At 31.4% G+C, this 27,819-nt stretch overlaps 1 protein-coding gene across 3 annotated transcripts in view; it reads right to left on the reverse strand.

Annotated features, from left to right (window-relative positions):
• The window catches only part of LOC126770528 (sodium-independent sulfate anion transporter-like), a 66,548-nt gene that overhangs the window by 7,511 nt on the left and 31,218 nt on the right, over positions 1 to 27,819 (reverse strand). For all 3 annotated transcript variants that reach the window (XM_050489958.1, XM_050489959.1, XM_050489957.1), the window contains exons 7-10: positions 25,691 to 25,852; positions 24,275 to 24,415; positions 10,724 to 10,869; positions 6,782 to 7,024 (exon numbers count right to left, since the gene is read on the reverse strand). In XM_050489958.1, the coding sequence (XP_050345915.1) occupies positions 6,782 to 7,024; positions 10,724 to 10,869; positions 24,275 to 24,415; positions 25,691 to 25,852 (692 nt within the window). The remainder of the gene's footprint in view (positions 1 to 6,781; positions 7,025 to 10,723; positions 10,870 to 24,274; positions 24,416 to 25,690; positions 25,853 to 27,819) is intronic.

Consider the following 27,819-nt stretch of genomic DNA (forward strand, 5'->3'; position numbering starts at 1 on the left):
TATAAAATAATAATATTAATTTTGATTGTATATATCTTATAACAGGCTGTTGTCACACATTAAAGGCTTTAAAAAACTATGCATTATGTGCATAAAAAAACTTTTAACAATAATTAGCATAGTAATATGAATAATGAAATCACTTTAATTAAGTTATACAAAATTGAAATAATAAATTGTTGTTCATCTTTTTTTTTTAACTCACATTGTATAATCAACTTAATTTTACAATACAGTCATTGAAACAGTTAGCTGACGTAATTACCATTCGAATTTATTCCGAATAAAATATATTCCGGATGACATAATAAATAATGCAATAATGCCATCTCATTCGACGTGAAGTACTTTAATGAGGTATACTTAAGCCTTTAATTAGATTATCATCATAGAAAATACAAAATTTATTTCTTTTTTTGCGACATTTAAAACCAGTTATAATAGCTACACTGCTCTTAAGATTTTTAAAAAGTCACTCGAAACGTTGTGCCATCATATTTGGGTTGATGATGATACAAACTCGTTAACATTTATTATATGCTTGCGCTTCGCGACGAATGATAGAATTTATGTTATGAAAGGGACTTTAAATATAAAAAATATCTAGTGTTGTATACTAAAAATATTTTACTGTTAGTATTTTAGTTACTGTTAGAAACAGTTATTAAAAGGTACGTTAAAAGTATAGTGTATTTCTTTAATTGGTGAGACTCGATTTTCTGGCTAATAGTAAGTCTTTGGTTATTATAGTTCTTGAAAATAGTCATATTTCAGTATCTAACGACAGAACCGTCTCGTATGAAATTGCGAAACTAATATTTAGAAAGAAATAGACCAGTTTTCTTCTGTTATGTTGTCTGTTGTCGGTGCCTTTGGTATGTCTTCCTATCAGTTTACATTGATAGTTTTATGTTACAATTTTTTTATTATTAATTTGTCTACATCTTGTTTTGATTCAGTTGTCTTTCTTGCGTCTATTACTCAATTTATATTATCATATTATATACAATTAGGAGATACCTTAATCCCTACAAAAGGGTTGTTAAAAAAAGACGCACTCTAATTTAAAACCGCCATTTTATTGGTGGACAAAAAGGAAAAGTAATTAATTTATTATTGACGCGACTTGTGATTTGTTGAATGTGTTCAAGTGTAATATTTAGATTTTTAAGAGTAATTGAGTTGTTGCATGATTTGGTGTTCTATTTTTAATATTACCAATTTTTTTTAAATCAATTTCACTTGTGGATTCTAACCGGATACTAAATACAACATATTCTACAATGCATGTATTCAATAATGCTAACGCAGTTCAGAAATTCGAGCTACGGAATGTTATCGTTAAAAAAATATGAATTTTACATGCAATAAGCATGTATGCACCTTTGTAAAATATAACGAGTTTTATAAAAACACATGGTTTTACAGCAGAAAGGACCACAAAAGCCTCTATCGGCATTTACCAACACGAGTAAAAAAACTTTTATAACGGATATTACATTTCACCGCTCACACTATTCTTTATTCATATTTTTAATTTTGATGCATACTCTCATTTTAAAGCATTATAATATTTTATATAGAGCAGCTTTAATATATATCTATATAAACAGGCATGTTTTCACACGCAATCAAGTCTTATAAAGATAATGTAATGAATTTTAATATGTATGTAGTAAAAACGAGATTTTTATTACGTATTAAATTTGACATTTTGTTCCAATCGTATCCTCAATAATAGCACAATAGTAATTATTTCAAAGCATAACATGTTTTATTATTTTTATAAAAATAAAAATCTATTTTATTTTTTGTATGAGTAAATTTTGCATTTTTGCTTTATAAACCAGTGAATCCAATTTATAGTTAACAATAAAATATTGTTGGTAAAGAACATATTTTTAAGGGTTGTGTCTGGACAAAAACATAAAAGAAAAAAAATTATACTTGTAATGCTATAGACTAATGAAATAAAATTCCATAAAAATAAAAATAAAATGTCATCCATAAATGACATCTATCTTTAAAAAATATATTTGTTTCTAAAATCAGTCGCTACGGTGCAGTTGAGATAAGAGTACTACGGAAAAAATTGACAGCTCTTTGTATTAATTATCATATTATAGCAGGGAAATGATTGTTGTTTATCTTTATGTATGTCCACACATTTAGGGGTAAAAAACACACGTTATTTATGTCGTGGGAAAAGTTTTTGACGTTGAGCGGGATTATCTTGAGCTAATTTCTTCAATTTCAATATGTGATATGTTCGGTTTTTTGTGCCATTTGCATATCGTTAATATTATTGTGTATTTCCGATGAAGTAGTTGGCGATTTCTATGTTTTAATTATTTCAAATTCTTTATAGCCTTAGGCTCAAAACACGAATTGCTGCGTAGCGATACTGTGAGCAAGTCGTTTACATCGCCTATGAATAGTTTTTAAAGTTCTGCGATTTGTTTTTTATAGAATAGGAAGGTGGACGAGCATATGGGCCACCTGATGGTAAGTGGTCACCAAACGCCCTTAGAAATTGGCATTGTAAGAAATGTCAACCATCGCTTATAGCCAATGTGCCACCAACCTTGGGAACTAAGATTTTATGTCCCTTGTGCCTGTAATTACACTGGCTCACTCACCCTTCAAACCGGAACACAACAATATCAAGTATTGCTGTTTTGCGGTAGAATATCTGATGAGTGGGTGGTACCTACCCAGACGAGCTTGCACAACGCCCTACCACCAATAATGATAATGCAACAGCGAATCGCATTTTTTTTCAGAATTATTATTTTTAATAGACGTTTATTTAGATTAGTTTTTGTTAAAAACTTACGGTTGTTAACTTATTTATGGTTACGGCTGTTAAGATAATTAGCACATAATTTTTTTGTTACGGAGACATTCTTAGGTGAAATTTACGCCATTGTTATGATAATCAGCATCATAAGTTGTAAACAAAAAATAAATCAATTAAGACCTCGTCTTGACCGTTTTCAACGATCATCCTCAACAGAGAATGAACGTCTGTTAATGAAATATTATAGGGACAGATCATCCAGAGGTGCATTTGCACTTCCCTCATTTTTCTATGGTACAGCAATCAGACACGACAGAATAGAAATGAGACGATGCTTTCCGTGGCACGAAATTGATAACTCAAGGTAAATTAATAACTAGTAATATAGTGATGTAATTAAGTAGATAAAAATAATATTTCTTATATAATTAAATGTAATGAAGACATAAAAGATCAAAATAGAATACACAACTCAAGAAGGCACGAATACAAATCTATGGGGAAACAAAAATTCTCATAAGCAAATATCGAACACGCAACTATTTCAGTGCAGCAGACAGTTTGAATTAAAGCCTGTGGTGCCAACAATAATGTTAACAAACAAGTACTATTTCATTATACTGTCAGAATTTCTCTTGTTATTATAAACTATACGAAATTTTAGATTAGAATAAGTTTCGATACGCATACAATGGCCTTGCGGTCCACAAACGGCTCTAGTTAGAGAAACAATCGCCGGTTCTAATCGAAATTTATTAATTTGTCATTAATTTTTTTTTCCATTTGGAACTGCAAATGCTAAATTATTATTATAACATAATAATTGAGTTTTACAACAGACAGTTTTTAAACGGGCCATCTCATCTCAAGCCGTCACTTTCGGCCGAATTTAATAAATACATATTGGACTGTACGAAATTCTTTTCAAACGCCATATTTTAGACGCGTACATCGTGAGATGTATTTTATTATTTTGTCCAATAATTCGACAAAGTTGCACCTATGTTGTTCTCCATCTGACTGGGAACTCCGCGCGCTCTCCCACGTCGACTATACCAGTTTTCTTCGCCTACCTTCAACACCCTTTTAGTGTCTTATATAAATAGCGAGACGCCAAGACGGATTGCACAATGGCCGATCATTAACCTATAATTAACAAATGTCACAATTCCTTAATTTATTAATACCCGCAATGTTCCTTAACTATTATTCACAATAAACGCATGAAAAATCAATTTAAAAAAAAAACAATGATTTACAATATTTACACGGTCTAAAGAATATATCGTGATCTCATTAACCCCAGATTTGATGTTCTTTTAATATCTTTCCAAGTTTTAATGTGTGCATTCAACTGTGTAGATAAAAGTATAACGGTTTGTCAGTACTAAATATAATAAAAATAAAATATTTTATAATACATAAGAGCCGTTGCAAATACAAAAATAGTGTATAGTATACCTTTTTATTTTTTGTGTATTTATTTTTAACATTCATGTCTATCTATCAAAATCCAAACGGGAAATACAAATCTATTTCCCGTTAAATAAGATATTTAACGTCATCACTCATATATAATATAATTAATTTTTAGAATTTAACCTACTAATTGAAAGTAGCTCAACTTTTTATATGCGTTTAACAAATTGTTGATTAAGAGAGCTTTGCCTTTTCAGCTCTGTGATTTTCTAAAAAGACTTACCTTTTACAACAGTCAACGAGGTTCTGATTCATTGTCATTTAGATTTTAACGAAGTTAAGTCGTTAATTAACTCACGAAATTGTGATTCGCTGAATATATTTATATATTTTTAATTAATTCCATTTAGCTTTGAATCTCTTAATTTAATGAAAATGCTCTTTACCTATATAACCTTTTTGCTTTTGCAGAATCCAGTAATGCTATTGAAACCGAACTTGATATAATTGTTTCATGTTAACAAAAAGAGGACAAATAATCAAAAAGGATATCCATTCTTAAGCAAAATAAAAACATATTAATTTTAAGTGTTTTTTTTTTGTAATAAATAATAAATATATATTTATTATTTATTTATTATTTAACTCGGGTCTTAGTTTTACAGTTATAACAAGAAATTAATTAATTCAATATTTTAAAACTTAATCAGTTTTCATAAAATCAATATATGATTTGCCAAAGCCTCTATAAATATAACACAATTTAAATAACTAAAATTGTTTTTCGGGGTACTTTGAACAGTATTCTTTATAAAATTGTATTTTATTCGTCAAAGTGCCATCTGGAGACAAAAATCAATAGAACAAAATTTATTTTATCCCAATTAGTCAAGCCGTTTACGAAATAAGAAAATAAAAAAATATATGCTTCAACGAGCCTCTTCTTTGTCATGGCGGTTACAAAAAAAGTGGGGCGAGTAATAGCATGTACTTATACACAGTAAATAAAAGCGGATAGATCGCAATTATTAACTAAATACTATATCAATCTTTTTTTTTTAATCAAGAGCTTAAACTTTACATATCCGTGTGTAGTAGTATTTAACTTTACTAATTTTGTTTTTTTTTTTATAGTGAAGTTGATTTTCAAATTAATTCTTACAGAATAACGTTACTACATCTATTTCATATATAAAGGTTACCCGCTGCTCGTAAAACTTAAAAAACGGACTGTTCTCATGCATATTCTGTCAAAAATTTTGACATGCAGAAAAAAGAAACAAAACTAGTGCCGAATGAAGTATGCTAACCAAGATTTACCTCCATTTATGTAATAAATAATATTTTTTTAAATAGATCGTAAAAGGTTGTTAAACTATAATATGTTTTGTTAATTTAAGTATTACAGTTACTGAGTTACTTCAATATTTTATTAACATTTTTCTATTACATGGATAAGAGTGAATTTTTCACAATACCTATTAAATACTAGAATTATGGTTAGAGCGTTTTCAATAACTATAATTCTAATATGTCTAAGAAACCTTTTAGCCGGAGAGTCGAAGTAGGAAAGTAATCGATTCTGTCGAGAGCACTGCAATGCATCACCGATGTGTTCGAAGACTTTGTGACTCTTACCGACTGTGCTCTATCTCTATATCTAACAATTCGATATCATTGGAATTTCTTAATAAAACGTTTAAAATCCTAAAATTAAAAACCATTTATATTATATGTATATTATTATAAATCTATAATATAATAGTGCGTTTGTTTGTTCAAGCTACATATAAAAACTGTTTGACCAATTTGTGGTTGAAGATCTTTATTTCTCATAAGAACTTAACTGAGATTAAAAATACATGAAATTTGGATCAAACATTGGTATGGCAATAATATATTAGATAAAGCTACGATGACCGAAGCCGGACAAAAAGAAAGAAATCTCATTTTTCACAATGAAATGTATAATACAATACAACTGCAGTCGACGTAGGCTACTTTCTATATCAATTAAATACACGGGAATAAAAACGATTATAATAATGACAATAATACGGTATTTCTTACATTTTTTACAGTTTATTAGACGAGTTTTCGAAGTGAAAATCCTTCAACTTTTCTTGGATACGAAACCAAGACCTCATGACCTGCTGCCGTACAAGCTAGCCAGTATAACAACAAAGCTATAAGTCATAATAAGAATAATAAATAGTTGTCTATTTTATATGTTTTAAAAATATAATTATTAGAGTATTGGCATTGCGATAAGCTATGCGGTTTGTTCTGATTCCTTTGTACTTGTTAATAGTAGTCATTATATTGTTTTATAATATTATTAAGTAAATAACAAATAAAGCAATCTAACTTTTTGAAATAATTGCTTTCGCATCTTATAAACATAAGATGTATTTATTTAAAAAAAAGCAGAATCATCATATATAACAAATACTATCATTAAGCAATATGAACGGTTGCCTTATATACATGTTTCCAAAGTTGTAATATAATTATTATTAGACAAAAGAACAACGATTTTTATTTAAAGAAAGTTCAACATACCTGTAGAAATGTATAATCCAATCTGCATATCGCGTCACAATGCACCACGAGCACGTTTGATCCCGATCTATGTTCCGCTACACCGTTCATTACCACCCCATTCGGTATCACTGTGAGACTATCTAATGTAACTAAATTGTTTTTATTTTTTAGCGACACAATTTTGGTTCGAAGTTTTTCAGCGCTCGCGAAGTGTAATCCACCAATTGGTTGTATTGAATAATGTGGAGGATACCTACTTTCCTGTGGACAAATAATATTCAAAACATCAAAAAATTCATTATGGCATGAACGCTATGAATGATAAATTATTACACAAAAGGATACAAGTCATTTTTTAATATCACATCAATGTCCAAGCTACTGTAAAGTTATTTAACAGTCTATAAATGTCCCACTAGCCTCTTGCTTATGAGAAAGCTTGGAGCTTATTGGCACTACGCTGCTATTGAAGCAAATTGGTAGATACACTCATGGCAGATTATTATCACCATCGAGCACGAGATGAATTATTCATAAAAATTAAACATAGAAATACTCGATGGTGCTTGTCCGGGCTACTCGACCAAGCTACTGCCATAAGGTTTATATATACATTTATTAAACCTATAAATGTTGTTTAATTATTTAAATCAATTAGAACTAACTTTAGTAAACTGAACGCATCAATCAAGTTGAAAGGTTTAGATTAAATTTATTTGCGTGTAAAGTTCATCGTAACATTTTAAATTAAAGATTCAGTTTTAATTAACTGAATCAAAAAAATATATAAGCTTAATTTTCAACGAACTGAAACTCTAAACAATAAAATCGTAATTATCATATCATTTATGTTAATTATTAATTTGAACATAAATCGTTTCTACCTAAAAAGTACAAAACGTAATTAGAAACTTTATCCTGAAAATGAGGATATTTGAATCATTATTTAATTATATATGAAGAGTATACATTTATGTACATGTTTTTATTCGATATAGGACTGCAAGGTTACGAGCCCTAACTTACCAAACTGTTAATATATATCAAAAGCATGTACAATTATTTATTTATATATGTATTTAGACGAACAGAATCCACATTATTATTAACATATTTTTTTACACAATTGTATCAAATGAAGGTAATCAGTGTGTCAGATTTTCTGATAATCTTAGTTAGGTAGTTAGTAGGTAAAAGAGTCACATGATGGTAAGTGGTCACCATCGCAGACATATAGTACAGTAACATCCTGTTAATGTCCCACTCCTGTGCTAAAGCCTCCTCTCCCTTTTGAGGAGAAGATTTGGAGCTTATTCCACCACGCTGCTCCCATGCGGATTGGTAGAATACACATTTTTTTTTAAACAACAAATATTTCCGACAAAATAAGCAACTTTTTCTTGAAAACCCATTAAATTTCTCTGATTGCTGTAGTTATATATTGATATATATATTAGGTCCTTACATATGAAATTAGCGTTTTGTTGTACTGAAATGAAATATCTCCTCTTTGGTTAAGAATTCCAAATTATTTTTATAAATTCATTTAAATGAATTTTGAAAACTTCATTTATTTTTTCCTCATTATTTTTTTCTTTGGCGTCACTTATTACCACACATTGGAAAGCATGAAATATCGGTATATTTACGAGTACGAGTTCCACCGTGGCACCAGTACTGCAGAAACAGCTCGAAGGATTAATGACGTGTACGGTACTGGTGTCGCAAAAGAAAGCACGGTACGTTTTTGGTTTCAACGTTTAAAATGAAGAATTAAGGGCTCCCACACAAAACCGCGAATTCGCATCGCATCGCAAATATCTGCGAATTCGCACGAACGCACCGCAAGAATTTCCGATCTGCTTCGCATCGCACATTCCTGCGATATTACGACATCCTTGGTGACGCCATTATAGTCCGCTTTGTCCCGTCCTTTGGGACACAAGTGATGAACATTATAAAAATAAATTTATTAAGCAAGATGCGTGGAAGAGCGTCTGTGAAAGTTTGTTTCCAAATTTCCAAGACAAAGAAAACAGCGAAAAAACAAAACTTGGTAAGTACTTTTATCTCTACAACAATACAATCAATGCATATAAGTATAAATTAAATAGCGTGTGAGTTCATAATAGTCAGAGTTCATAATCGTAATAAATGGATGAACCCAGAATCTTATTTTTCTTTTATATCTATTTAACAATAACAGCAGTGCAATAATCTTTTTGCGATCCATCTTAAGCTTCCTAAAAACACGTCCAGTACGGCTGACTACACTTGAAGGAATGGTCGCCCTACCAAACGGTTTGCCGCACTAAATCGTATCGCAGAAATTCGCATCGCAAGTTCCTGCGATGCGAATTCGCATCGCATCGCATCGCAGTTTTGTGTGGGAGCCCTAAAGCCTATTTTGGAAGCGGATCCATCACATTACTACAGCTTTCTAAAATCTGGCCAAACGATTACGGCAGATATCTATTGTCAGCAACTGCAAACCATGAAGGAAGAACTAGCTGCTAAACAACTGAGATTGGTCAATCGCTCTCGGCCACTGCTGCTTCAGGACAGCGCAAGACCACACACTGCACAACAAACAACCATTAAGTTAGATGAGCTACAATGGAATGTCTGCGACATCCACCGTACCATCTGGACCTTGCTTCAACAGATTACCATTTTTTCCGGAATTTGAACAACTTCTTGCAAGGAAAAAAAGTAAACTCCGATGCGGCAGTCCAAACCACCTTAAAAAAGTTTATTGATTTTCGCCCCCGTGGTTTTTTTAGCAAAGGGATCAATGAACTACCTATGAGATGGCAAAAGTGCATAGATAACGACGGTGCATGCTTTGATTAATTAAATATATTTTACATAAAAAATTGCCTTTATATTCCTCCCGTACAAAACGCCAATTTCATATGTAAGAACCTAATATATACATGTTTTGTAGATGTACTTATATATATCTATATATACCATTTAACAAACGACACTACAAGTAAACCCATAACACATACATAACCAATCAGCTAATATGATTAGTTCAATAATATATACATGTAAGTTAATATTTACAGCATACAATTAATATGATACAAATTTAATTACAAATATGGATTGCTAAATAAACCTTTGAACTTTGGCATTAAGCATTATTCATATTGGCAATACAGTGTTAGAGCTATAAATAATTTGTGTATTCGTAGTGGGCGATAAGTAATTATTTCTTTTATTAGGAATAAATGTCATGATATTTTTTTTTTCATTGAGCATTAATTCTTTTTGACAAGTGACATGTGATTGACAAGTGTTTTTCTATTATTTAGATGTTTGGTGTAGAACATAAAATAATTTTAGAAATGTTAAACGATATAATGCTTACTACATGCTTTACTGGTGATAGGGTATTTTATAAGTTTCTTTTCGCAAGTGTCTGTGTTGGTACCACTCATTTCCTATCAGTAATTCTACTTCATGTAATGCCTTGTGCCACACATTCATGTGTGTGCAAAGTAAATGTGTAATATAGGTTAAAAACTATCATAGAAGTCGTCGGCAACACGTTGACGATATAAAGAATAACTTATACTAGTCTAAGCGGCGATCATGTAAAAGGGCTAAAAAAAATCATTGAGAAATTGAAAAATTAATAAAAACAAAAAAAATATTATAAAAAAATTGGACTTGTTACAGGCCGCCAGACTAATATTATTTATCTAATATCCAAAATTTAATCGAGTATATTTTTGTACTCATGTTGAATGACCACCCTTTTACGCGGTCGCCACGTAGACTATACATCTAACACACTCCATGGACCGAGGTTGCGCAGCAAACACTGCGTCTCATGATAATAATAAGAAAAGGCTTGGGTTGGTAAGCAAACATATAATTAAAGCTACAATAAAGTAAGATAGTTAGTAACATTACAAATTGATACGGTTCTATAAAAGTAATACGTACATTCACATATTTTATATCCAGCCTCGGGCGAGACTGATAGTATAGTAGCAGCAAGATGTCTATGACGACACCACAGCCCAGCCCCACTTCTACTCCCAGCGCGAGACAAAACACAAATGTGCCCAACAACGGGATTAAGTCGAGTCCTGTTTAACATAATAATATTTTATTAATTAATTACACTGAGATTTTTAATTCCATTTAATTTGACAAACTTTAAAAATAAGCTAATGGATGAATGACCAATAGATAAGGAAATTAGGTAAGTAGTTGTTATTTTTAATATATTTTATAAGCAATATTGTGTATTATTAAATACAAGCTATCACGTTTCCATTAACAATATAATAAATAAATCCAAAAAGCAATTTCATAAACTATCCACCAGGGACGCTGTTTCGTTTATCCATTTAAATTTATCTTTAACCCAAATGTCTTTAAGTCTCGCCCTGAAGGGCACGAAAGACAAAAAATTGTATGAATACACATAAATAAAGAGACACACATTATAAATGATAAGTCATACCACGTACAAACTATGTTGGTTTTAAAGAATATATTCATAATATTTCTTTCAATATTTTAACAGTCTGTGTGAACACCATACCACACGGAATTATGACTTGAATATTAATTTTTAAGTCCTACTTACATCTTTACGACACATTTTGATAATTTGTCATTACAAGATAATCACTTTATTTTTAACGAGCCTCGTATTACGAGCTTAATTGCTACTAAGGTTGACGCTTTTAAATTATCAAATTGATTACCGCTCCACTCCTTTCCGCGACATTATGTCTTTTTATACAATATAAAAATGGATGATGATTATCTGTTTAAGTATATGCCGCGAAGTAATGGGAGCTGCAAAACCAACTTAAGTTTTGTATGTACTATATACATAAACATCAAAAAGTACAATGTAGGTGTGTATAGTGTGCAGGTGGAAATTCATGAAAAATATTGGTGAATATTCTAAAGTCAATTTAGATAAGATATCTGTAGGTATTATGGTGTAGTAATCATTCTAGAAGTTTCAAATTACAATGCAATTACTTGTATATAAAAATAAAATGCTTACTTATAAAATATTATAAATGCTTTTCACGGTAATTACGAATGAATTTTCCTTTAAGATATAAAATAGTGATTACGCAATTGGCTGACAGTCAACCTCTTACGTAAACGATATATTATTTGTTTATGTCATATTGTTTGCAGTTGTTATTAGAACTTGTGTTTATAGCGGTTTTTTATTCAATCCAACAAAAATATTAACATTATTCTTGGCATCCATAAGCCTTGTCAACTTGTTTGTTTCTTAACGTAAATGACGAATGGAAATGTTAGATTCATGGTATGCGACATTTTTACTAATTGCGCAATCTCTAAGCTTGTGTTTGTAATTTATTGCAATCCACATTTTATTAAAAGTGGCGACAAATTTAGCAATAAACCCATCTCCCAGTTAGGTCTTAGGCTTAACACAATAACGCGAACACATCGATTTGTCCGCAAATAGCAAACTAACAGTACCTATGTAAAAAAATAACGTCTTACGCAGCTGAAAAGGTTTCGTATTAGACCGAAAATCGTATTGAATTCGGGAAAAGCTTACAAAGGGCTATGATTGGGCTCCATCGAACCCGGCGACGTACGAAACTGTTTGATGCAAACCGACGCTCGCTCAATGAAGTTATCTCCTCAAATCAGCGAGTAAATAGACTTTGTTCTTTACGTTGTGTCGTCGCCGTCGTCCGTAATTTGAATCTTCAGACATTTTAAAGGTCGTTCGAGCGTCTAATTCTGTAACGAATTTTCTCTTATCCTAAATTCCTATGCCCTTATCACTTTACCGTGTTTAAACTAATTGCCTCGAAGTTAAATATGTCTTAGATATTTTTCCTGTAAGTAGTGTTGCCAGCACAAAAATCCAAATTTAATTTTGTCGTTTAATGATTGAATTTAAATTCTTACTAAGCAAGTAAAAATTACTAATAGCAAATTGGAATAATATATTGTTAATTTTTCATTATTTACTTTAATAAATTTTATATATTGGGCCAGCTTTCGAACCTTCGCCTACTTGACACCAACCATTCTTAGGAATGCTTTTGCTGGCTGATTACCCGCAACCTTGAAACGCTTACGGTGATTGATAGACGCGCTTAGCGAAAATTTCCTTTCTTTGCTCTTACGACAACCCGTAAAACTTAAATTTTAATATTTTGGAGCTTTTTCCACCTTGCTGTATTGTTACTAGACGATGCAAGTGTGGTATTTATTAAGGGTGTATAAGTTCTAAATTTTATCCACATTATATAAATTATTAAATAGGTGCATTTTTGACCATCCCCTCGAAATTAATTTTTCAGAATAAAACTATTTTAAATTTTATTTTATATGCTGCTATTAAGCCGAGATGGCCCAGTGGTCAGAACATATGAATCTTAACCGATGATTGTGGGTTCAAGCTCGGGCAAGCACCACTGAATTTTCATGTGCTTAATTTGTGATTATAATTCATCTCGTGCTTTACGGTGAAGGAAAACATCGTGAGGAAACCTGAATGTGTCTTATTTCACTGAAATTCTGCCACATTCCACATTGTATTCCACCAACTTGCACGGGAGCAGGGTGGTGGAATAAGCTCCAAACCTTCTCCTCAAAAAAATGAGAGGAGGCCTTTATCCCAGCATTGGGACATTCACAGGCTGTTACGGTATGCTACTATTTCATAACACAATGTCAAACGGTTGTAATAAAGAGGAATTTTATCATTCTGTATTGTTTTTATAATTATCGATCTATATAATATTATGTCTCATAAATATGTTTAGGGCTATTTATTTGGATACCCACAGCTTAACACAGGATAAATCCATTATCTTTATCGGAACCACACAGCTTATTATATTTATGGTCTCTATTAAATAATAATGTCCCCCATACCGATTTCGGCCACGGCGGCCAATCTCAAGAGAGATTAGCCAACTACGCAAAATATATTATAGTGCACAAGTGTGTGCGAAAACACAGGTGCACTCTCTATTCCCTAACTCTCATAATCCGATGGGACGGCAATCCGACACGACCGGAAAGAGTCCAGTCGCAGGACCAACGGCTTTACGTGTTTTCTGAGGCATGGGAGTGTACACAATTCCAACTTCCAGAGTCAGGACTACTATTGTGTATTTTCTGATAGAAAAATCCAATAACTTTTTATTGGCCCGACCTGGGAATTGGACACAGGACCTCCGGGTCTGCTGCCTTATACCAAGCCACTAGACCAACGAGGCACTCGAATAATAACTTATATTCCAATATGATTAAATATATTTCATTTCATAATTGAAAAGTTAATAATAAATATACTAGAGTTCCACGAAAGCTGTCCGTGTTATAAATCAGACGACGTCAGGTGAAACGATTAAAGAGAGTACTCGGGGTCCATAATAATGAATTATTTATTTTAGGCTTGAAATAGGGATGTGCCGTGCGTTTGTCGAACGGAAGGATTGAGACATAACCGACGCGCGTAAGAGAATTTACCAGCGAAACCGTAAATGACAGTTTAATGCTTTATTGTTTCATGATTTATACAGAAGCTAACGACTTTCTTTTGCTCATTTTTTGGCTTTGGTTTTTGATTTATGTTTTTGTTTATAATAACTATCAAATATTTTTTTATTTATAATTACGTAGTGACCTCAAAAGACAAAAGACTGCATTTTATTCGATTTTTAAAAGAAGTTGTGAGAATCATATATATATTTATATCTAAAACTGTACGTAATTTTTTTTTTGTTTACAAAATAAAATAATATAAAGTAGTATAGGGAAAAGAATAATTTATTTGTCACGCAATATTAATCTTTATCAAACTAAACAGCTGATTATTTTAGGAATTTTCCGTAAAGAAATACCAATTACGCTTTGCAGTTTATGTTTTTAGAGTTTTTACCATTTAAATAAATGTATGAAAAAATTAAGTGGCACGTGAATGTAAATGAGTTTTGTATTTAGTACGGGATGACTAATTCATTAGCTTGATCCTGAATGCTTACGTTCATCTTTTTATTTAAAAATATATGTGAATAGGGTAAGCCCCTAATATTACAATGCGAAGCTAAGATCGATAGCCATAAATAATTAAATGGTGTACATTAATCAGTTAAATATATATTTTAATGAAATATGCACACGATTATTTATTACATAAAATTATAAAAGAATAAGTACATAAATTACAGTATCCACATGTAATGAAATTGAAATACGGTTATAATAAAGCGATTTTATTTGAACATCTTGTTAAATTGAAACGTGTTTAAATATTGAGAAATCTATCTGCAAATACTTCGAATAAACATGAATGAAACAAAAATGACTGGATCGTCAAAAACATTAAAAATAAAAATTGTTAATCTTTATTAATAAAATTGTATAATTGTAAAGTTAATATGATTTAGTGGTTGAAATACGTTGAATTTTTTTATTATTACAATATCAGGATCACATCCAGGGGAAGAAATAAAACATAATGTAGATAACTATATGTGTATAAATAAAAAAACAAAAAACTATTAATGTAGGAAAGAAAATTAGCTAATTCCATCTTCCTATATAAGGTCACGTAATCGATCTATTGTCCCAAGATGTTTTTTTAGCCAAATAAGTTTGCTACTACCCAATTCAAACCCAATAGGACCGTAACTTCATATTTAAATTACTCCTTTATCATCAACCTATCTGTTGCATAATTATATATGATAATCATCGTATGATTCGAAATGGATTATAAAAATCATATCTAATTTAATTTCACATTATTATTTTGTTCTACCCATACACATTATATATTTTTGTTTACCGAGTAATTAATATTACATTAAAAACTATTTAATTTTAAAGACAGTATATGTATTTTGGATATCGATATTATAATAAGAATATTTCGTTTAATTCATACTCTTCCGTTTTATTATTATTTTACAAACAGTTTTATTCTATATCGTCATTTAATAATGAACCACGAACGCTTTTATCTGTGAATTTATCACATAGATACGAAAAAAACAATCTAATTACCTAGATAACAACGAAAGAAAGCAGAAGCAAAGACGAAAAGAAATGTGAAAAAAGGCTTAAAACACCATTAATGTAATCAAAGATTTAGAAAAAAAAATAATTAAACGTTTCTATTTAGATACACCAAGAACCCATTCAATACAAGTATTACACGGCAAATATTTACAAAGTCTGAAAAGAATCTTCGTAACATATCCTTTGGATATGCGACATCACGATTCGCGGGGATTAGATAGGATCCGGTGTAATCAAATGAGACATCGAGATGACAATCTTTGGGAATTTCAACACAAAATTACCTGCTTACTTATGTATGTAGTCAAATTGAAGTCTGTTACAAGAGTACCGTATTGGTTTCAATTCAATTTTCATTGGTGAGCATGTTGATAAAATTAACCAGAGACATGAGTGTTTGATCGAATTGAAATAATATTATTTAATATCCGTTTATTATCCTATAAGATAAATAATAATTTAATTGTATTCAATTATCGTAACTATGATACCTTTTCCAAAATATTCCACATTTAGAATCGGAAAATTGATTTAATACTGCAACATACCAGTACAAATCCTTATAAAATAAACAATAATATAGGAGCATAAATAAATAATGTTTTCAAATGATTATTTATTTATTTTATGATAGAAAAAACGATAATATAAATGTTTAAAGGTTCCTTCAGGTAAATCATAGCAACAATTTTAGAAAAAAAAATATTCATAAAATATTTACGAAGGCGTTCAAAAGATAGCAACTTCGCTTCTTACATAGTACATACGCCAACGGTCAAAGATATAAGATGTTACAATGTCTCATTCACCATTTAAACTCTGCAATACAATTACAGTTTAGTATATTATTGTTTGTATCCAATGCGAGAATGGTATTTAACCAGGTGGACCTGCACAAAGGTCTACTACAGGCAAAGTAAACAGAAAGAAATTACTATGTATTTTTTTTATTTACAAGATCTTTTCAAATATATATGAACTATAATAGAAAAGGGATTTATTACTATATATACATCATATTTAAAGTTATGGTATCAGTATGGCTTCGTGTGGTGTCACTGCAATTCCAAATAATTGATAAAGTATCAGCCTGACTTGATTTCAAAATAATCTATACTTGACACTACACTATATTTTCAAACTAATAATTTGTATCAGATTATGAGATATATGAAAAGACATCAAATATGAAATGACGTGACAATCAATAGTAGCCATTTTTTAAACTGGACTGAGAATATTCGAATAAAAATATTCTGATAATTTAATCGTTCAGCGAATAGAATTTATTCGAATAAATACCATTAGCCACGTTACTTTTAATATGGTAATGTGACGCAACGCAATAAGATGCGGCAGGCGCGGTTATTTCGCTAACATATTTTAAAAAAGACTTGAACGTATTTGAACGCGAAGAACTATACTGTATTTTAGTATTTTATTAAAACTGTTATTTAAAATATTAGCTGTATTATGTATAGCTTTATATTACGTGTATAGTTTATATAAAATTACACTGTATAGACATAATACCTTGTATAATCATCCTACTACTAACCGATTTATCCCATGGCAGTCGATTTTAAGGGTTAATCTACTGCGCAGTAAATTATACCTGTGTCCACGTGTATACAGTAACACAGTTATATTATTTATTCACTATAATATTTCTATGAGACGACAACTCCATACGATCAATGAGAACTTACGGTTTTTGTTATGCATTGTGAATTTTTATATGTATCTTTTAAAGAAATAAATTGCAATTCGGGTAATGTTACTCGCGTGTTATTAAATCTTGTTCGCATAGACATATTTAACATAACATAGAATTATAAAGAATAATCTATGCTGTAATTAAATAGAGTGCTATACCAATGTAAGTGAAATTCAAGAACGCACGAAAGTTTTAAGCTCACAGGGAGATATGGAACCTAAAAAGTTCTTCGCCTGAGGCCATACAATCCATGTAACGTCAAAAGCACTTAACGTAAACAGATTTTATTTAGCAATTCCGTTTATTAAGAACAATTGGTATTAATTTTTAATATTCAATGTACTGTTACTTTCAATGTAATGTTTGTGTACTTTGTGATTCTGACAATTTTTAATTATTAAATTAATTAATGTTACAAAGGATTTACGAATATTATATGAAACTTCCTTACACATGTATCTACTGGCGTCATAGTGTATATGGATGGTATGGATAACAGGAAAGGCAAACAAGCCACCTCATAGTAAATAAGATATACAATGACATTTTTTAAGAAATATCAAACAACTCTTATACTATCCATACGCGTCCGACTATGGTATCTTTTTTTTATATATAGAATAGGTATAGGCGGACGAGCATATTTGCCACCTGATAGTAAGTAGTCACCAACGCCCATAGACATTGGCTTTGTAAGAAATGTTAACCATCGCTTACATCGCCAATGCGCCACCAACCAAATTAAATAACATATTATTTAGTATTTTAGTATTTTTGTTATATAACAACACCGATTAACTCAGAACCCTTTCAGGCATAGCACAATAACACAAGTTTTTATATGTCGATTGATAACTGTTAAGTGGGTGTTAGAGGAAGTTTGTCCAAGCTCCAGGCACAAGCAAGTATCATTCATATCATTAGGATTTATGAATCTAGTGATATAGATTATATAAAAATCTAAAATCAAAGGCCGTACACAAATAAGAAAGGTTAATTACGTTACTTTCTTTAACTTCGTCATAGTAATCAATATAGTCAACACCTTTTACCGTCTCGGTTGAATTTTTGTCTGAATTAAATCTATTATAATTAAAAAACGTTCTTCTTAATACAACGTTTGACTTAAAGGCTTAAATATAAGTAATTAAAAAGTCTTGAAATCGTAAATCAACGCCTACTAAAAGGGAAGAATATAAATGATTTCTAAGGACGAAGTTAATATCTATTGCTATAATATTAATATTATACTCGTAAATCTAGCTAATGATCCTTATGAAAATCGGAACTTTAGGCGAATTTTCTTTAGGTCGTAATTACAATTCAGCTTATGATCTAAATTTTTTAGTAACAACCATAAAACGCCTTTATACGCATATATACGTACGTATGTATAAGACTATTCGTATAATTAGTTTTATTTACCTCTGTGTAGATAATCGTACCAACATTTTAATAGTTCTTCTATTATCAAGCCTAAATATTATATTGCTGTATGGGCAGGGTATTAATAGTTGAAATGGTTTTGACGTCTTACAACACCAATGACTATATGTAGGCGTGAGTATTAATTCAACACCAGGTGGCTGATTAGAAACTTTTCCTTTCAGTTCTAACCTAAATGAAAAGGATTATTTCCAATTGCGTGTACTCACGTAATATTTTGTACACTTAAATTTCAAAGACTTCATACTAGTTGTCTTATATATTTAATCATATTATATACTATTTATAATGAAGAAATTCATCGTTATCCCGTGGATTAGTATTAACTTATATATGTTAGTAATTACTTATTTAAAATATTTAAATGTACAGAAACTATTGTGTATCAACATAAATTATGCAAAAATAAATCCAAAAGATGCCAAAAGACGTAAATTTAAATTACGGATTACATTGCTTGTAGTTAAAATCAACAGCGTATACAGTTTAAGTCCCAAAAAGAGGGTTTCTTTTTCTTTTTCAATGTAAAATTTCAAATAAGCCGCTGCTAGGGCACATATAGACGTTATATACGGGTACATTAAAGGATTCGCTTGCTGCGGAAGTCAACCTCGACAAACTCTAATAGAGTCATACAACCAAAGTAATCGTCCCCTTCCTGTAGACAACACCACACGAAGCTATATTGCTACTCTATCTGCTTAATAAAAAAAATATGTTTCAAATTTAATGATGCGTTTATAAATTTGAATAATTAATTTTAATGCTTAGTCATTTTTCTTAAATAAAATATTGAGGAGAAATCAAATTGAACAGTGAAAATTTCGAAACATCAATTTTTATCAAATAAACAAAAAATATCTGTTTGTTATCATAAATGTATCATAATATAAATACATATGCACACTTAAAATCGCTATTGTCAGAATTTTTTTTAATTTTTTTTTAAAGTATAGGAAGGTGGACGAGCATATGGGCCCCTGATGGTAAATGGTCACCAACGCCCTTAAACATTGGCATTGTAAGAAATGTCAACCATCGCTTACATAGCCAATGCAGCACCAACCTTGGGAACTAAGATTTTATGTCCCTTGTGCCTGTAATTACACTGGCTCACTCGCCCTTCAAACCGAAACACAACAATATCAAGTACTGCTGTTTTGCGATAGAATATCTGATGAGTGGGTGGTACCTACCCAGACGAGCTTGCACAAAGCCCTACCACCAGTGAATTTATATATTGATTGTCAGTAATAGAGAAAATCAAAATTCAATTCGACCCTTACATGTACTTTTGAATGGTTATTCTACAGATTAAATTAAACGAAAGGTAACCATTAATTCAAACTATCAATTCTATCACGAAGAACCAACAAGAATATTGAGTATTAAGCGCTTCAACACGTTTTTTTGCTGCGTATGTTTCTATTCAATGTGCGAGTTTCATGTAAAGCCTCCGGGGGTGTATTCACAATGACAGGCGTCACGCAGACGCGATGCAGGATGAATCTTTACCCTCCCTTTATATGGTTATTATTTTTACGGAACCATGATGCTGGGAATATGGACGCATTTAAGATATGTAATTAAGGGATCCCGTTTATATTCCATTTTTTTTTTTCATTTAATTAAAATGTATTGATTTTATGTATTTTTACAATTTTGATATTTACCATTTAATCTATTCAAATGTAGGTCTTAAAATGTAGGTAATCTTATGTCATTTTCTTTTTTAGCAATAACCTCAATGTTTTATTTAGTTTAACATGACCTGGCTTTGTTGTTTGTACTTGTATTTTGTTGACTATCAACGACGATTTTTGCTTTGGAATCAAATACATTAGGTCCTTACATATGAAATTGGCATTTTGTACGGGAGGAATATAAAAGCAATATATAATATATTATAATATATTTAATTAATCAAAGCATGCACCGTTGTTATGTATACACTTTTGCCATCTCATAGGTAGTTCATTAATCCCTTTACTAAAAAAAACCATGGGGCGAGAATCAATAAACTCTTTGAAGGTGGTTTAGACTGCCGCATCGGAGTTGAATTTTTTTTTCCTTGTATGAAGTTGTCCAAATTCCGGAAAAAATGGGAATCTGTTGGAGCAAGGTCCGGGGAGTACGGTGGATGTCGCAGACATTTCTATTGTAGCTCATCTAACTTAGTGGTTGTTTGTTGTGCAGTGTGTGGTCTTGCGTTGTTGTGAAGCAGCAATGGCCTAGAGCGATTGACCAATCTCGGTTGTTTAGCAGCTAGTTTTTCCTTCATGGTTTGCAGTTGCTGACAAAAGATATCTGCCGTAATCGTTTGGCCAGATTTTAGAAAGCTGTAGTGTACGACACCGGCGCTAGTCCACCTAGCCCACTCATCTACCCTAGTACACTCACAAGTAACTTTTTCTGAGTCAATTTTCGTTTAGGGCAGGATTTAGCTGGGTCTCCAGGTGTCAGCTATTGCGACGAGTGCTTCTGAGTATCTACAGTATCCAATTTTCATAACAAGTAATGATTCGATTTAAAATCATTTCATTATTGTGTCGGTTGAGCGAAATAACACAGCAGTCGACGCGTGTTTGCAAGTTCGATTTACTTAATTCATGAGGTACCCATCGTTCAAGTTTTTTTACTTTCCCGATTTGCTTCAAGTGGATTAATACAGTTTTATAACTTACCCCGAAGCCTGCAGCTATCTCTGAAGTGCTTTGTGATGGATCCGCTTCCACAATAGCCTTTAATTCGTAATTTTCCACTTTGGTATCCGGCTATCCACGTGGTTGGTTCTGAAGGTCGAAATTTCCAGAACGAAAACGTTGAAACCAAAAACGTACCGTGCTTTCTTTTGCGACACCAGCGCCGTACACATCATTAATCCTTCGAGCTGTTTCTGCAGCACTGGTGCCACGGTAGAACTAGTACTCGTAAATATACCGATATTTCATGTTTTCCATTGTGCGGTAATAAAATAAGCGACGCCAAAGAAAAAAATAATGAGCAAAAAACAAATGAATGACTGTTTTCACAACTCAAATGTACCAGCTAAATGAATGAATAAATTTGAATTTGAAATTCTTAACCAAAGAGAAGATATTTAAGATCAAAGTGGTCAGTACGACAAAACGCTAATTTCATATGTAAGGACCTAATATTTCATATACCCCCAAATAAATAGAATTAAGTGATATTTAATTAAAACATATTAATATTAAGCAATATTTTTTTATTATAAAACATCAAATTAACAAGCAAGCAACTATTTTTTAAGTTTAATAGCATTGCCTAGTTTGCCACGTCTTCATATTATAAAAATTACCTAAAATTTTTTTATCGTAATAGCGGCATTTTTAAAATATTTTTCAATAATATCAATATCATAAGTATAAATTTAAGATTTGTAATATTCAGCTCTTACATTAATTTTTACTCGAAATGAAAACTTATCGTATGATTAAAACACTACAAAATTCGTTTTCGTAAAAATTCAACTATCGTAAATGAATTATTTTACTTAGGAACCCTTTATTTAATTTTGGTAATATATATTTTATAAAATCATAAATTATTATACTTTATGAATTGAAGTTCAAATAGCTTCAAGCGTATATAATGTTTGAAATCTAATATTATTATACTTAATTAACCAATTATCTACATAATAATATAATACATAAGCAGTCAAAACATAATAATGATATATAAAATGAGATCACCACCAAATTAAAAGTATTTGTTAACATAAGTATTTGCTTTTAATCGAGATGGAGTCGCAGAAAATTGGACGATCGACAGAAAGGAAAAAATATACAAGGAAATAGGATACTGATAATTAAGCAGAAATCGAAGGATCGTCAGCTATAATTAAACTTAATTATATTAAATCAGGCTAATAATCATGTCAGGGAAACAGTGTTAAATGCCAGAGCCACAGCGGAAAATTCTTAAGCGAGCAAACGACGCAAATATTCGTCTCTAAATCCAAATTATATATTTGTTTCCTTTGCAGTTAAATCATTTGCACCTTAGGGTAAGAGTGTGAAAACATTTCTGAAACATGTGACACCCCCACTTATTGCCTCCGCTAGTGAAAAGAGGGTTCTTTTATTTTTCGTCTATAGACTTAGAATTGCAATTCAACGTGGAAATGCTGCTAGCATTCCTGCCACGAATCTATGTAGTCATGATGGTGACTGTACTCAATTTGAAGTACTTATTTCAGTACTCAATCTAAATAATTATTTAAGCTTACACTTTTTTTCGAACGAGACGCGATATATTCATATATTCATATATAGCGAAATATTGATTGCATTTAATTCCAATACCCTTTATTCAACCTTTGTTATATAATATTCATGTTGGGCTGATATTATCCTTACCAAATGTTACTACGGGCTTAATTGGTTTTTACAATAAATTTTGTGTTTGACGATGATCTGACATTGTAAACCAGTTCTTACGTTGTGGAAAAATACTATGTATCTAAATCTAATTTAATAAAAAAGTTTAAAAATATATAAGAATTAAAATGGAATTCAATTGTTAAATTTACAGACTATTAATAATGAAGATCAAATTCAGATTTCCGTAAAGTAGAATATAGACACCCCATAAATCTGTAAAAGACGTAAGAGCCGACGAAGAGAAATGTTTAAGTCAAAGGCGTCTATCAAAATTATTTAGTACTCTTACTACTAGTATGGTAGCTAGAAACCATTCCACCAGCAAAAGTGTTCCCATGAAGGTATGACATCTGATAGACAGCTGTAAATCTGCTAAATCGTTTTTCTTAAAGTGATTGATGTCATGTTATTTTATTCAAAAAATTGTGTGTTTTGCTTACGGATAGTAGAATTTTAAATTTTCGTTTACATAATTTTATTAAAACCACTATATCTCGTATTTGTCATCTTCATACATTTACCCCACTAAACGTTATTATTATTTTGATATAAAAGTAACTATCTTACATCGAATTATGAATATATTCATTATTTAGTTGAATAGTTATATAGTTTATGTTATTAGCGCATCGGTTTTTTTTTTACACTTAATAAGCAAGCGTTTGACCGTTGGCTTGCCTGATCTTGAGCATCGATACGGTAAAGTAAAACTTTAAATTTTACATGACATCATGTCAATGGAATACTCTTTAAGCAGATATATTTTATATTTAATATTTGCATATAAAGTTGAACCCTCCAAACTGTCTTACCGTACCCGAAGAAGTTTCACTTCGACACTATAAAAATCATTTAAGTATAAGTACTCACTGTTACTTTGCCATAGTCTCTTGAGTATGGCGATGTCCACCATGTTTAGTACAGCGCACACGATGACGGCGGAAAGCGCCGCGCGAGGTATGAAGTAGAAGTAAGGCGTCAGCAAGCCCAGCGTCAGGAGTACTATAATACCTATTGATATAAATGCATTTAGCTCATTCCAGGAAAGCAGACTGTCGAGGTGACACCTTTGCAGATGACCACCTTGATCAATTTATTTTTTTATGGTAAAAAATACCAAATGGGACATGAGGATTAGTGGTCACCATCATCCATTGGACATAGACATTGGCACTGTAACAAATATTAACCATCCCTCACATTGTCCTGCACCACCAATCTTAGAAACTAAGATGTTTTGTCCCGCTTACCTGTAATTACAAAAGCTCGTCCATCCCTCGTGAAACGTGATACCCACCTAGGCGACGCCTGTACTACACTTATTGGTTAATACAAATTATCTTTACTCAAAAAAAAAACAAATAGTGTGAAAAATATGACGCATTGATTGAGGTCATAGCACTTAGTTATTCAGGATCATCGGGAGCAAAGCACAGCAGCTGCAATATTATCTTTGCTTTTTTGTACTTAACTGAAAAATTGATGCAAACGAAAAATATTGTTTTAATTTTATTTCTAACATATTAACAATGAAAAAAGTATTCGTCTTAATCATTATTTTCTAAAAGAATATTGTATAAAAATTACTCAGTTCATTACGAGAAAATGTACTTAAAATAACACTGTTATCTGACATGTATCTAGAAACGTAAACCGAGAAATTTAATTTCTCTCGGTTAAAGACGTTTTAATGTAGTTCCTAAACTTTTAGATAACAGAGCTGTAGATTTAGAACTTGATGCGAGTAACGGAGTGTGCTTTAAAGGAGTATATCAAAAATTTTGAAGTCGGTGCGACAGTAAACTATGCTGAAAACTTTTAGATTTATGGAGGACCAGCTCCACTACTCGACATCGCTGTTTCAAAGCGAAAAATAATAGCACTTGTGTTGACATCAAGAGTAATACGTTTTATGAACTCATTAAAGTTACAGCAATATACATTTAAAGAGTAACATAAATGAGATAATTTCAGTGAAGTATATGATATATTTTGAAGCCTTAATTCGATTCATAAACGGTATACGAAAAAATGTAAAATGGTTTTTTATCCACGATCCTTGGACTATCGTTACTTTTCTATGAAACAAAGCAAAGTAATTAATATTTGAGTTTAAGTGTATTTAAAATAAAAATAAAACGATGATATTATACTCTCTTGCTCGATAATAAATTACAATTGAATATTCGAAAACGGTTCTTAAACGTCAAATAACTTGTATCGAAAAATGCGAAATAAAAGTTCTTTACAAATAGGTGAGTTAATTGAAAGAAAGATTATAAATACCAGTATAAAATCCAGCAGCAGGAGTTTTAACTCCCGACGCGTCGCTGACAGCGCTTCTGCTGAACGATCCGTTCACTGGTAAGGAGCGAAAGAAAGCGCCAATAATGTTGCAAGCGCCCAAAGCGACTATTTCTTGAGTGGCGTCCAAAGTCCTGTCTTTTGCTGAAATTTATTGAGTTATCAACTTTCTTAAGTCATCGAGATAGGTTTTAACGTTGAGCTTTTGACAGTTTATTATTATGAGACATTGAACAAAGACAACGTTAGATGTGAAGTTTAATATTAATAATAACAGTCCAAAGAAAATAGAAATTAAATTTAAAGATAAAAAATATATATTTTTACTTATAGTTGTTAAGAATTTGAATATTATGCTCTATATGACTACAAAAACATTTATATTATACAGTCCTCTTACAGTAACAGCCTGTTAATGACCCACTGCTGGGCTAAGGCCTCCTCTCCCTTTTGAGTCGAAGGTTTGGAGCTTATTCCACCACGCTGCTCCAATGCGGGTTGGTAGAATACACATGTGGCAGAATTTCAATGAAATTAGACACATGCAGGTTTCATCACGATGTTTTCCTTCACCGTTAAGCACGAGATGAATTATAAACACAAATTAAGCACATGAAAATTCAGTGGTGCTTGCCCGGGTTTGAACCCACGATCATCGGTTAAGATTCACGCGTTCTTACCACTAGGCCATCTCGGACAGTCCTCTTGATACAATATTATTAAAATTTTAACCACATTTATAATAATCAACCCTTTTCAACTTCAGATTCAAGCAAGGTGATTTATTGTTAGTATGTCAATCAATTTCACTTTCAGCATACATTTTACGAAAACAAAAATCATTCCTTTAAATATTTATTTCATTGCTGTTACGATACGCACCACTGACTAATGAAAAGCGTGATAATATTCATATAAAGATACTACAATTACAAGAGTAGAGACAAGAAAATAGGCGTCTTATTGGAAAACTGACATTTTAACGAGGACAGATATTTATATATCGAAAGAATGCGCAATAAGCCGAGATGGCCTAGTATGCCGAGATGGCCTAGTGGTTAGAATGCGTGAATCTTACCCGATGATCATGGGTTCAAACCCGGGCAAGCACCACTGAATTTTCATGTGCTTAATTTGTGTTTATAATTTATCTCGTACTTGAAGGTGAAGGAAAACATCGCGAGGAAACCAGTATGTGTCTAATTTCATTGAAATCCTTCCACATGTGTATTCTACCAACCGGCATTGGAGCAGCGTTGTGGAATAAGCTCCAAACTTTCTCCTCAAAAGGGAGAGGAGGCCTTAGCCCAGCAGTGGGAGATGAACAGGCTGTTACTGTTACTGTGCAACATTTAATGTTAAAACTGTATACATATTTTAGAATATTACGATACAATCTGCTATATTACACGCATTAGAAATCCCTTTGTATTTTATCTATTCTATAACACTAGCGCTATTGAAACGTGTCGGAAATATTGAAAATACAATAGTCTAAGCTTGCTTTCAAACAGTGCCGTGAAAATTTATAGAGCAAAAACGCTCCATAATCGATTTTGTAAGTATTGCTACACAGCTGCATTTTTGCGTTATAAAAAGTTACGTTATGTTTATGATATTTTAGTACAGCATTACGCGACGTATATGCAAAAAGAATTTTTGATAGTTATATTTTAAGTTATAAACGGTTGTAACTGTTTACTGCTTTCAAAGTGCATTTAATAAAAATGATTTTAGGTATTATGTTTCCAAATTGGTACTTGTGTGACCATCAAGTTATATTTCCATAGAGATTTTGATCAAGTTATTACGACTTTTGTAAAGGTATTAATAATAAAAATTAATACTGGCTCGCTTACTCTTAAATAACTATACATATAAATAGAATTATAATATTATAGTAACTATACATATTAGAAGAATAACAAATGAGCGAATTGAATTGGTTAGTCATAACCAGACAACCCTCCAAATTTAATATATATATGCGAAATACTACTCGTCACGAGATCTCCTAAACTATTCTAACGATTGATTTGAAATTTGTCACAGTTACTCCTTCCCCGACGAAGACGCTCGCCAAGAACTGATTTTACGCAAATCCTATCAAA

Source organism: Nymphalis io, chromosome 9 (assembly GCF_905147045.1).
Source record: "Nymphalis io chromosome 9, ilAglIoxx1.1, whole genome shotgun sequence".
NCBI classification, from domain to species: Eukaryota; Metazoa; Arthropoda; class Insecta; order Lepidoptera; family Nymphalidae; genus Nymphalis; species Nymphalis io.